At 46.5% G+C, this 13466-nt stretch overlaps 1 protein-coding gene across 1 annotated transcript; it reads right to left on the bottom strand.

Moving 5' to 3' along the window:
• Window positions 1–657: 657 nt before the first annotated feature.
• Window positions 658–13056, bottom strand: DISP2 (dispatched RND transporter family member 2). Its single transcript, XM_030949518.1, is given in 8 exon segments — window positions 658–5001; window positions 5717–5814; window positions 6729–6847; window positions 7115–7230; window positions 8089–8212; window positions 10075–10104; window positions 12420–12901; window positions 12904–13056. Coding segments are annotated over 8 exon segments (4542 nt in total). The 3' UTR covers window positions 658–1581.
• Window positions 13057–13466: the final 410 nt, after the last annotated feature.

Here is a 13466-nt window from a genome sequence, read left to right as displayed (position 1 = left end):
TCTCCTTCCTTCACTGCTTCCCACTGCCTCTCACCGCCTCACCCTGTGGTTTGGGCACTCGAAGCCCGAAGATCAAGGGGTTTGTGGCCGTCTGTGCAGGACGTGCAGGAGTCAAAAGCTGTGAGGGTGCCGGTGCTGCTGGTGTGTGAGGTACTAAAATTGTGCTCTAATGCCACAAGGTGAAATGAGGCTTCTGTATAAAATGTTTCCCGACTTAAAGACATTTTTGCAATGATTGCTAACATGGTTTTCTTAATGGGTGGGCAATCTCTCCCGAGAGCAAAGGGGAGCAGCTCCTTGAGAAGGATGCTGCAGTTCCAACCCGAGGGTGGCTTTGGCTGCCTAAATACCCACCTGAACATTCACTATGACAACTTCAGGATAAAACCCTAAAACTGAAACGTGAAAAATACAGAACCACGTAACTGACATGTTTGACATGTTTCAAACTCTGGTATTAGCTTTAAAAGTCCATGTCCCTAATGGATATCAGGGAGTTGCTGTCTGTCTCCCACAGCACAGGGATAACTCGTGGATGTCAGAAGAATAAGTATTTTAAAGATGTATACTTCTCTTTGGAAAATATATTGGGCACTTAAAAGATGAATAAGCACAGTGCTCTTGGTGACAATGAAGCATCACACAGATTTTAGGAAAGGTTGTTATAAGCATTTATTGTATGTCAACTTGTAGAGAGAATGTTTTATTTTTCAACAAATAAGGGCAAATAAATGTTTGTTTTCCTGTTTGTTTCTGGTAGAGGGGGGAAGAACCCTAAAATTCAAGATTCACCAGATAATGTGAATTTTAAAAAGTTACATGTTTGAGAGGAATGCCTTGAGTGGAAACACTCTGTAAAGAGGACACAACAAGGCACCTGAGTCTGGGGGGGACAAGGACTTAATCCCTCAAGGAGGAAATTCACATTGAAAATCTTTGGCAGTATTAGAATTCCTTCAGATAAAACAAGCAGAAGTTGTTACTGGAAATAGATTTGGGCTGGATTCTGCAGCCTCCTCCACGGTCAGGAAGAGGCTGTGTCAACTCAGAAGTCTTGACAGGACTTTTTGTAATATCTGAGCTATTTTGCTGGGGTCTGTAAATCTGGACTTTGCATAAAATAGAAAATTAAATACTTTATTTTTTATTATTCACAATACACTTCACTTGATACCTAGATTTTCAGTAGTTCAGTTTTGGGATTTTTTTAATTTTTTTTTTTTAACATGAGCTCTCTTTCTCTATCATTAAATACCTGGGGAGCTTCACCTCATTATTTATCTCAAGCAAACAAAACCTAATCACCTTGCAGGAAATGACAAACCAGGTGTACTCGGTAAGTCCTGTGAACATGGCACCACACACTGGTAGTCAAAGGGCTTGTAGTCCATCACGGTGGCTCTCACATCCTCACTGGCATCAGATCTGCTGATTCCTGTGAAAACACACGGTTTGCACAGCTGAAATACTAAGAAATAGTCTCAGTCTCAGCTCTAGGAGAGATGGGAGGAAAAAATTGATATTTACAGCTCTAAGGACATTCAGGCTTTCCCTGGCAGCAGTTTTGCTTTCTGCGAGGTCTCAGCTGTTGTAACCAGAACTTTGTGCACTGGATCTTTTGATCCAAACATCAGGCATGTCTGGCTGGCTGTTGGGCAGCACGACTGGCCCTTCGTTCCCCAATCCAAACCGATTTTTCCACGAAGAGCTGTTCTGCTGTGATGCAGCTGGAGAGACATCAAAGACAGTCTCCCTCAGGTCCAGCCGCAGGGTATCTCTCTTCCCGTTCAGGTAACCTCGCTCCGCGTTACTGTAGGAGTCAGACAGCTCTAAGGCATCGGGACAGGAACTGGCTGATTCAGCGAGCTTCAGGCCTTGCTCGAAATCGCTGATTGATGTCTCGCTGGAGATGTTGAGCATATCAAAAGAGCTGCCAAGAGAACAAAGGCATCTGTGAATTTTGTAGATGTCAGCAGCAGGGAGAGGGCTGTGGTCTGAGGTATAATCTGACTGCTGCTGGGCAATGTCACTGGAGCACTGGGATTTATTGAGCTGCCCTTCTTCTTTCATGCCAGCTGGCTGGATGTGGTCCAGCCCAGACCTATCCCATGCTTTCAGACCATACTTTTGACAGCGGCAATCTCGGCAGAGTCTCTCCCTGTGAATTTCTGTTTCTGAGGTGCTGTGCTTGTAAGGAGAGGAAGTTTGCAAGGCGGGACACTGGCACAGGCTGACCTGCTGGTCTCCGAGCGTGTCCTGCAGACTCTGTCTCTCTCTTTCCAGGGAGGGGTGCGTTCCCACTCGAGGGCATCTGTTGTCTTCAACCTGTATGTCTTCAGAGAGCACAGAGGGCCGGTTGGACAGCTTGCTTGTGGAAGTGCTGTTGTCAAAACTGTCACTGAGTTTCCTGGACAAGGGTTGGAGCTCGTATTGCTCATTTGCAGTGTTGGACTCCTGGACCTTCCGCAACCGGTTTTGCTTCTCGCTGCCCCCACAGGCAAAGTTTCCATTCGGCCCGGAGTCGTCAGAGTAGTCTTTCATGGTGTGGGCACAAGGCCAGAGGATCTGCCCACAATTCTTCTCTGGGCCGAAGAAGCAGCAGAGCGACTGGAAGAAGAGGCTGGCAAACCCACAGCTGATACAATTGATCATCATGATGAATATGCCCAGCTTCCTGTACGCCAGGACCGTGGCAGGCAACATAATGACCCCTGCAGAGAAGAGAGCAGAAGCTGCCATGGCTGTGGCACAGCTCATCTGCTTCAGGGAAAAGGCCACTCGGCTCAGGCGGTCGGAATGGGGGCACAGGTGATAGGAGATGCAGTAGTTGACAGTGAAGTCAACAGAGAGACCTACTGCAGCTGAAATGAAGAGAGACTCCACTGCATTGAGCTGCCACTCCAAGAGGACCAAGAGGCCAGTGGTTACCAGGACGGTGCCTGCAATGGCAGTAACAGAGAAAACGCTAAGGAGAACATTCCAGGTCGTAAGCAGCAGCACCACGAAGGAAATGGCTATGGAGAGCCCCATGACCACCATGGTTTCTGTGCTGAGACTGTGCTGGAGGTTGTACAGCTCTAGTTTACTCGTAAACCATCCATTCTGAAGCCCCACAGGGGCAGTTTTCATTTCCTCTGTTATCCAGAGGCTGATTTCCTCATAGAATTGTTTGGCTCTGCTGTAGTTGAAAGTATAGTGATAGATAGTTTGAAACTGCAGCACCAAGGCAGCAACATTTCCCTCCCCATCAAACCTGAGGCCCATATCATATGTTTCTGCCCCTTCCCTGCCCTCTTCCAGGAGCATCATTTTGATGCAGTGCAGGAAGACTTCGCTTCTGTAAGGGAAGGAGAACTGGTTACAGCAAAGGTTGAAGCTATGGTCTCGCTGGGAGCACTGGCGACTGTTCATCCACCTGAGGAACTCCTCCATGAAGCACACAGTAGATTTCTGTTCTGCATCAGGGTAATAGAAAGTTTTGTTCTTCACTTTTTGGCAGAATTCGAGGAGCCACTTCTGGGCATCAGGGTTTTGGATGGTGAAGGTGGTGTCTGTCACTAGGGTGCCGTTGCTTTTTGGATTGAAATGGTCCCCATTATCCACAGGCAGAATGCCCCAGACTATGGTGACAGGCATACGCTGCCCTTCTCCGTGCTCCAGCCTCTCAAACATGAACTGGTGGCAGTACTCGGAATCATACCTCTCAAAGGGATGGCTCAGCCTGAACACTTGGACGGACGATGTCTCCAGATTCGGGAGTTTGAGTCTGGGATTGGAACAGGAAATGTAGGCACCTCCTATGGCTAAGGCAGCAAACCAGCAGATCCAGATGTACCGAAACTTGATGACCCCACAAGGCAGAAGCTTTTCAAAGAGCAGCTTGGAGGTTTCAGACAGTGTGTTCTGAAGAGCCCGGAGGATGTAATGGACTGAGAGAGCCACTCTCTTGTGGCTGCTGTTGTTCCAGTAGGCTTCTGGCTTGTAAACGCAGGTTGTTGTGATGTAGCGCTCGTAGAGCACGGCCGAAGAGGGCAGCCAGGTCATCATGAAAACCAGGTTCACCAGCACCGAGGTGCCCATGTAGACAGCGAAGCAGCGGATGGCTGTGATGTTGCTGATGTAGCTGGCGTAGAAGGCAGCACCGGTTGTGAAGCACGAGGCCAGCATGAGATAGGCAAAATGGTGCATGGTTTGACTCACCCACTGAGCAAGCCCAGCAGAAGGGTTCTGGCTCTTGCTCAGGTTCCACAGGTCGAAGAAGACAAAAGTGTGGTTGGCACAAATGCTGCTGAGAATGATGACTGCTGTCAGGTTTACAAAAGGGAAATAGGTGAATCTGAAGGCCACCTTGTACAAGAAGTAGGAGATCATCAAAGAACTGACAACAGCAAGCAAGACCATCAGGGTAATAAACACTGAGCGTAAATAAAAAGAAATGCTTAGAAAAATAGCTAATATTGCCAGGACTGGATACTTAGTATCGAGTAAAAGGTAGTGCTGGAATAGTTTCTGTTTAAGGCCCAGGTCCATTCCAGTGATAGATGTGTAGTTATCAAACAGATCCCAGGTTTCAAGGTTGTCTAAGTAGATCCCCATCATAGATGCACCTTTTCTTGTAGGCAGGAAAAGCAGGCTGTATTTGAGAGAGGGCACTTGGTACTCCATTGTCTGGGGACTGAGAAAGTCCCTGTCAACCAGGAAGTGAAGCAGCTGGTAGATGGCGTTGAAGCGGGTACATTTTTCTGGGACTTGGGCACACTGAGAGTGTTTCTGTCTGGCAGCTTCGGGGCCTATGCAGGAGGGAGTGAGGACACCTCGGTGGTAGTCTGGAGCACAGGCACGGAGCAGGGCCAGGGTGTGGGAGATGTCCCCTTGGGTTATCTCCAGACACGAAGACCTGTTGTACAGGACAGCAATGTAGTTCCCCAGGGACCAGCTCGGGCAGCATTCATTGGCTTCAGTGCGCTGGCAGAGGTCTCTAAAATGCACGTGGGAGCGTATCTGAAAAACACGAGGGGGCATCAGGTCAGACCTTCTCTTGCAGCCTCAGTGTTCCTTACTCACTGCAGTAATTCTCCTGTCCTGTCCTTTGTCCTCTCCTCTCCTCTCCTCTCCTCTCCTCTCCTCTCCTCTCCTCTCCTCTCCTCTCCTCTCCTCTTTTCCCTCTTTTCCCTCTTTTCCCTCTTTTCCTTCTTTTTCCTCTTTCCCCTTTATCCAAGGTGTACCACTCATCCCTGGCCATCCTCCCAGGGACAAATCCCAAACACCAAAGTTTTGGAAAGTTGGTAGCCTTTTGCAAAAATTAAATCCTATCCATTATTTATATTTTATAACTGCAGATTTGAAATTTTGGCTCCTATAGCAAATACAGCTCATCCAATTAAACTTCCCACTTGTAAAACTTGCCACCAGTCTCCAGGCTGGTAGCTCAATTTCTCTAATTATGTTCTGCTGCCCAAAATCCACAGCAGCTTCTGATGGACACCTTTGGCTTCTGGACCAGCTCCTGTTCAATCTCCATTTATTCTTGTTTAATTTGCAACTGGCAGGTGGGATCATCCCTGTATTGCCAAGTAGGTGAAATGTTTTGGAATCCTCCAGGTGAAACCTGTTGCATAGCCTGTTTTTTGTCTGGCATCCTCTCACCAAGACATCATAGATTGCAGCAGACAGAAAAGAGACAGCCTGTACATGTGTTCTTCCTGCCATCACTGACCTTGTCTTGTTCCATTTGACACATAGACTGAATTGCTTGCAAGTTCCATAAGCTCCCAGCAGTTGTGGACATAAATACCAGCTGGGAATAGCTCTTTTCTGAAATAAAGAAGAAGAAAAAAAAACATAAAATGAGGTAATGAAGATGAATCAGCCAGGCTGTTTGGAGTAGACTCTGTCTTCACACAAAAAATAAATATATATCTCTGTCCATAGGACTGCTCTGGAGGCTCACTGGAGGGAAACAGGTCACAAGACAGTAGAGAGCATGTGCCTTGTGTGACCTCACCCCTGCCCCTTGAAATAGGTCAGCAGCATCAAGGCATTTTCAAAATCAAATGTCAGCTTGCCTTTAGTGACTGCTGGCATCTGGTTCTGCATCCCTGAACAAAGGAGGAGCTTGAGCTCAGCCAAAAACCCCCAAGGAGCTGTGGGTTTGGTGTGTGACTTGTATCCAGAGGTGGATAGAAGGCAGGGAAGAGAACAAAAATATCTTAATGCTGTTCTTCTTTCTACTTACTAGTGCCCATTTTGGGACAAATCTGGGGGGTGTTGGAGTTTTCTGTTTTTCTCTCCAGATTTTACTGCCATGTACATTTTTCAAGAAGAAAAGAAGGAAGGAACAGAGAGGGAGAGGGAGCAGACAAGGGAAGGGAGCAGACAGCAAGCAGGGCATACGCTGTTTTTTCAGAGTATTCACTTTTGATATGGGTAAATGGTGAAAATATTGATCCTTTAATATGTGTTTGCAAGGTATATTTCTAAAGGGAAAACAACAAATATGGCAAAGAGTAAAGAAGGAGAAACAGCTCTTCAGAATTTCTGAACCAGGCTTTTGTGACCACTGAAGTATGAAGTGCTGGGAGGGCACTGTCAGAGCTCTCACAAGTGGAATTGCACACACTGCTTGCTTAGAGCAAATTCAGAGTATTCCCTGTGTCCTGAGCTCTGACAGTTCTGTCAATTGAGTTCTGAGTGCGCAGTATTTACTGCCTCATCAAGATTGCAGTCACCTGGGGGACCACAGAAGAATCCATCTGCTCCATAGCTGGTTTCCACCATTCTCCGTGTCCTCGCTGCTTGTTCTCTGTGAGCAGCCTTCTGTCCTCGGCCAATGCCGAGGTCATCATAGCTAGCAAGAGGACAGATTGTTATTAATAACTTTCATTATTAACAAGAGAGTGTCTGGCTGGGAGTTACATAAACTGACAAGGCTCTGGTGCCAGACATAGCAATAGGGAGCCTAAATCTATTGCAGGCACAAGGACTTCAAAGTCTCCAATGCCTCAGTTGCTTTTAAGCATAGGATGTATGGAATTCACATAGATATTTTGGAATATTGAATATGTGACTTTATAACCAACATGTTCCTCAAATCCCCCAAACCAAGCCCAAATACCTTTTCTTCTTGGCGTAGGGAGAAAGGGAAAGGGTCTTCTTGTAGCCTGTATGGCTCTCGATATTCCTCCACACAATGAGCTTCCTGCCAATGTCAGTGTCCCGTGGCTCGAAACCCTGCACCAAGGAAAAAGGCTTTGTCACAGCTCCACTTCAGCTCAGCTGTCCTTAGGCCTCCTCCAACACATGGAAACTGTATGAGACTATTACTGCATCTTGGAGAGATACACAAATTGAACTTTCCCTGGAAATACTGCATCCCAGAGATAAGACAAAAAATATGAACCTTTTCCCTTTCCCTTTCCCTTTCCCTTTCCCTTTCCCTTTCCCTTTCCCTTTCCCTTTCCCTTTCCCTTTCCCTTTCCCTTTCCCTTTCCTTTCCACTTCTCTTTCCCTTCCCATCAAGAATGGCTACAATTACCTCTCCCTGATCTACTAAGAATTGATCCTTTTTAAGTGTAGTAGTTCCTTACAGAAATGGCACTAATTTTCCTTTTTGTGGACAAACTCTAGTGTATTCTTATTTTCTCAAGATTCCTCCATGAGCCAAAGGCAGGGATGATTTTAGGGAATGTGGCATTCCTCATGGAAAACATTCCATGTGCATAGTGCTCAGAACAGGGCATGCTCTCCAAAAGCCTCATGCACAGACTGTAGGAGCCAAAGCCAGCTCCTCTATCCAGTCTCTGCCAAGCCCAGCTATTCACTGTGGGCAATCCCAGCCTTCCAACCTTGGAAAGGGAGCAAAGGGAGCAATCCCAGTTTGTGTTGGCAGTGTCTCCACAGTGGAGTGAGAGCACTGGTGGGAATGCACAGCACGGCTGAGGGATGAGCATGGGCTGTGTTCTTCCTGTGTGTCAGGGGCAGCTGTGCAGGACTGGCACATTCTGCTCGTCTTGGAAGGATGATTGATATCACTGGTTGGGCGTGGATTTTCCTTACATTCCTATTGATCCCTGAGCTGTAGACACTTACCATTAGGGGCTCTGAAAAGTCAGGCAGGTTCCCAACCAGCAGCCCAGCCACGGTGCAGATTGCTGCTGCCACGGAGCACAGCACCAGCACGGCCAGCGGCCACTCTGCGATCAGCTGCGAGTAACTGCAGTCAACAGGAGGAGAAAAAATGCAGCTGGTAAAGATGCTTCTGCTCTGAGCACAAAACCTGCTGTTGAGCCAGTGAGCTGTGAGTAACTGGAAGGAAAAAACCAGGGTCTCTGGTTTGCACAGTTATTTACTGTGAAGCTTGGAGGCTCTAGTGCAGCTATTAATGAACATATTACACCTCTAACTGGATTTTTGCAGCAGCTCTAATTAACTTGGGTAATTACATTTTGCCTCTCTGCGTTTTCCAGCTTTCAATCAGAAATAATAAAAACCAGACTCTTGTATCCTCAAGCAAAATGAAGCTTTAAACATTTAAGTTCAAAGATTGCATTTAGAAAGAGCCTCTTAATTTCCTCCAGATTGTGCAATGTCAGCTGGTGGCTGCAACAGTTTAGGCTACAGATTTCCAAACTGGACCCTGAGAAATCTTTGGATAATTCTGAAGAGTCCTTGAAGGTAACTGACCCAAGCAAGCCCACTGTCATTGGTCTAAATTAGTGTATTTAGACACTGCTCTAAATTCATACATATTCACTAGAATACATTCAATTTTAATGATCTATCACAACATTTTGATGACATCAAAACCCTTCCAGGGAAGCAGCTTACTCTGGCCCGAGTATTATTTGTCAGTTACTTTTGTTCTTAAGGAGCTTGTGTAAAATTTTCTATCCAAGTTCTCTTTTTCCTTTGAGACAAACTGTCTCACATATAGGATGATCTATGAAAGTTACTCTGCCACATTTTTTACGAGTGCAAGTTTTACTGTGTCAAGATCTTTGTCTTTCTCAGAAATATCAGTTGAGATGTAAGACAGCAGAATGGTTCCTGCTCTGGTTTGGCAGGCTAGTTCTTTTGTGTTCTGATGTACTTCTGAAATATAAGAAATTCTTTGTTCAAAACTAGCTGACAAATATTTGTGAAGGCAAGTGAAATAGTTATGAACTTTATTTGAGATGGAATGTTTCTCCTTGCTTGCCCTTTTGCCTGGGACTCCACCGCAGCTGTTTCAGAATTAGAAGTCATTACAAGCACTTCAAGCAGCTTTTCACATGACTTTTGATTTTTTTGTTATTTTGCTTTTTTTTTTTCAATTTACAATTGCCTTATCAAGTTTGTTTTCATAGATGAAGTCTTTACTATAAAAATGAACAAAACTGCTCTTTACTCATTAGAGTACCTAATTTCTGGAGGCTATTTTGCATATTTCCATGTCCAATTACCAGAAAAAAGAACAAAAAAAATCAGCTGCAGTCGCTGATGTCAGAAGGTGCTTATCCAAACCATCCAGAAGCAATAGTGTACAAAGGTCAGATTTTAAAAAGAAGTAGAAGGCAATAAAATTATTTTAATTTTGATAAATGTATTTAAAATTTTCTATCTTTTGAAAAGACGAGTTTATTTCATGGATGGGCTCTTTTCCTTATTGCTCCTCTGATAAGACAAGCTTGATTAATCTTACACACACACACACACACACACACACACACACACACACACACACATATATACACATATATATATACACACATACACGCACACACACAGAGACACATATAGAATTATTATATATATATATAAATATATATATAAAGCTACTGTATGGGTTAGAGCCAGGCACCTGCCCAAGAACAGCTACTGAGACAGTGTTACTATTCATTAATGCAGGTTAAATTGATCTCACAAGCAAATGGAGATTTTTCCAAGGAGTGGAAAGCCCCAGGAGCGCTGACCTCGCCTCTGGAGCCGTGCCTGCTGGGATGTCACCAGCAGTAGCACTCTGCTTCTCCTAATAGCAGGACAGGAGAGCACTGATCACAGGGTACAAGGACAAGAAGCTTTTGCTGTTAAACATACCTTTTTGGCATCCTGAAAGCTTTGTCATGTCTGCAGACAGAAAGGAAAAAAGATGTGTTCATTTATTATTTTCCTGGGAAGCCCAGTGCTGGGCTGATCCCTGAGCAGATTAACCCTTGCAGTGCTCTAAGCACCAAGGTGAACCAGTACTGACACAGTTCTGTCACTGTGTGAATTAGTTTAATGAATAATAGAGCCTTTTCCTCTCCATTTTAACCAAACAGGATGGGAAGCCATGTAGTCACTCCTTCTTTTGTCCCTCTCAGAAAACCTTCCAGAGAGTACTGGACATTAGCAATGCAGTCCTATAGAAATCCCATTGCAGATCTCATCCATTAAAATCTGTCTGGTTTAAGTGCTTTTCCTGCACTTCCTGAAGTGTTTCTTGACAAAAACAAACCTCTTTTTCAAATCTCATGAGCTGGGCTAGCAACAACTATAGTTAGTTTTTCTTTTCTCTTTAGCTCAGCTCACCAAAAAAGTGACTCTCCTTTGTTTCCTCGGTCCCTCCAAAGACTGTCTTTTCAGGCTATAAGAGCAGAAAGCAGTGGAGCTGCTAAAAATATTTAATATTTGAATTTTCTTCACAGAGGAGCATTTGTCACTCCTACTTGAAGGCCTCTAAGAGGGGGAATAAAGAAGCCTTCCCCAGGGGATCCAAAGTTTGTTAATGAATGCCTGAGGACAAGCCTTCCACCAGCATCCTGTCAGAAAAGCTGCATCTTGTTGGGTCAGGTATCTCCAGGGCTTTTTGTTCTGCTCTCTCTTTCTGCACTGAAACGTCCCCTTGAAACATGCCCCAGTCTGGCACGGCCTTGGCTTGGTCACAGCTTCCAGAAAACTGCTCCCACCTCCTTCCACAGCTGTGCCAGACTCTGCTCAGCCAGTGCTCCCTCCTCCTCTCACCCTCCTACACTCCTGCTCAGCCTGGGAGAAGGTCCTGCTGCACTCCAATATCTGTGTTGGGCACATGGTCCCCCCTCCTTGCAGCAGCCAACCTTGAGGCAGCTCATCCTTCCTAGCCTTGTTATGAGTGGGAGAAATGGAGAAGCAGTGGAGGAGAGCTCCCCATGGCAGAGTCACTCTGGGTGGCTCATGTAATAAATGATTCTGTGTTTTGCTTGTCACACTAATGCTCTGTAGATTCGGGGCAGAGAGGAGCAGAGCAAAAGCCTCCCCAGATTATCAAAGCGAGGTCTCTCTCCAGCAGTACACTGCCCGTCCTGTGCTAATTCCCTCACAATAGCTCTTCAAGCAGATTTGCTTGGATTAAAAACGTCATTCTGGCATTATTATATTATCACTTTTCTGACTGCTGGTGCTGCACACTCTGCCAGGGATTTACAGTCCAGTTGTGCTTCCTACTTAAATAAGCTGTTCCAGAGGATGTGGTTGGCAATTTTGTTGATAGCACATGAGTGAAAAAGGATCCAGAAAAAGGATCCAGGAAAATGATTCAGAAAAAGGACCTAGGCTCCTTTGACTGCAGTTCCTCTACACAAACACAAGCAAATTAAATCCTGTGTAAATGGCTGGAAAATGAGACTCTGAAGGGCCTTTGTGCCTAACACTGCAATGCTGTACACAGGCAAGAATGGAATCCTGTGCCATCTTTTATCAGGATTCAGTGGCTATGGCTACAGGAGTGAAGGGATCACGATCTCTTGTGCCAAAAGTGGACCCTAAAAGGCACACTCAGGAGGAAGGATGGTGCTGGCTGGAAGGAGCAGAGGTTGTAGCTCAGGCTCTTGTTACCCAGGCACTGCACACAAATGGATTCTGTCATGGACAACAAAGAATTCATACACTGGTTGCTGCCCAACCTAGAAAGCCAAATAATGTTCCCCCCTTTTGTATCTCTCACTGCTCAGCTGTAGCCAGCGCTTATTACCCTCTGCTGCCACTCCCTCCCAGCACTGGCAGCAGCTTCTGTGGGGGCAGGAAAAGAACAAACTCTATTCCCACCACTAAGAATTCTGCCAAGATAAAGGACTGGCAGCTGGGTGGCTTGGAGTGCAAAGGGAGAAAATACAGAGGTAAAGGAAGATGGGCCTATTCACAGCTGCATGACCTAGGAGTGACTGAGTGACCTTGGCTTTAGCCAGCCACTCCCTTGAGAAGGAAATCCCACCTCTCCCTGGCATGGGAATGGCAGCTCTCTGTACGCCCACACAGAGGTAGAGAGCAAACTGGACCCTTCCGTGTGTTTTGGAGCAGCTGCTGCCCCAAGCTGAAGAGCAAACCCACATTTCATCCATCACAGCTCAGACCCTGCTCATCCCTCCCAGTTCCCCCCACCAAGTCTGGAAGATGCTCTTTCGAGCCGCCCTCCCTGTGCCTCTTACCTGACTGTGACAACGTGATGTTGCACCGGCCGCCGCTGCCCAGGGGACCACTGCTTCCAGGGAGTTTCCGAGGCCTCGGGGTGGGAGGCTGGCACAAGATCACCACTGGAGAGGTGGGAACACAGCACAGGCCTCTCGCCGTGCCCAGGGAGCGAGGGCAGGCCGTAGCTGCCTCGGGACTCCTCCTGGTTGCAGGGGTAGTACGGGTGGTGCTGCTGTGAGTCCTGGGAGCTGGCTGGCACCTGGCCGTTGGACTGGGTGGAGACTGGCCCAAGCGTGTGGCTGGAGGAGGGCAGGTTGTCTTCTCCCAGCCCAGGGGATGCAGGAATGGGGCAGTGATGGACTGGGCAGATTTTTTCCCAGGAAGTGCCACTGTAGCTGAGCTCAGCATTCCCAATCTCTGGCATGGCAAGGCAGGTCTGGCAGGGTCCTGCATTTTGTTTTTCCCTATGAGAGAAATGAAGGGAAAGGTAAAACGGGAGAAGTTGAAAGGCTGCACTGGGGAGTTGCATCCCAAGAACTGGAGATGCTCATAAACCTCCCACATAACACAAATGTCAAACCTCACCCACTGTATCCTCTACCAGGAGTCTGCCTAAGGGCTGAACTGGATTATGCTGTTCATAAAGACATCCATGACTCATTCAGGGATCCCAAGTGATGGAGAACCCTGTAATCCATCTTTTGTGTGTGTTGCTTCAAAAGTTTGAAAAATTGGGTAATATCCCACCCAAAAATTCTCTGGGATATTTCACTGTGCCAGCAGGGTCCTAACTCAGGACCCAGAGAAATTACAGAGGTCTGGACAAACAGAAACGAAAGGAATCTGCAAAGGAAGAAGCCACTCAATTATCTGCACTCCTTGGGAGGATTAATTAGTGTGATTGCTCTGCAGGAGGACTGGCACTGCTCCATGTTGGGTCAGCAGGAGAGTGAGTCATCCCTGGCACTGACACAGCTGAGCAGTGAACCTGGGGGCTGTGACATCTAACAGGGCCTCCAGCCTCCAGCCTGGCACATTCCTTAATGGCTCCCATGTCCTGCATG

This window comes from Camarhynchus parvulus, chromosome 5 (assembly GCF_901933205.1).
Source record: "Camarhynchus parvulus chromosome 5, STF_HiC, whole genome shotgun sequence".
Lineage (NCBI taxonomy): Eukaryota > Metazoa > Chordata > Aves > Passeriformes > Thraupidae > Camarhynchus > Camarhynchus parvulus.
This window is presented reverse-complemented; position numbering and strand designations above follow the sequence as displayed.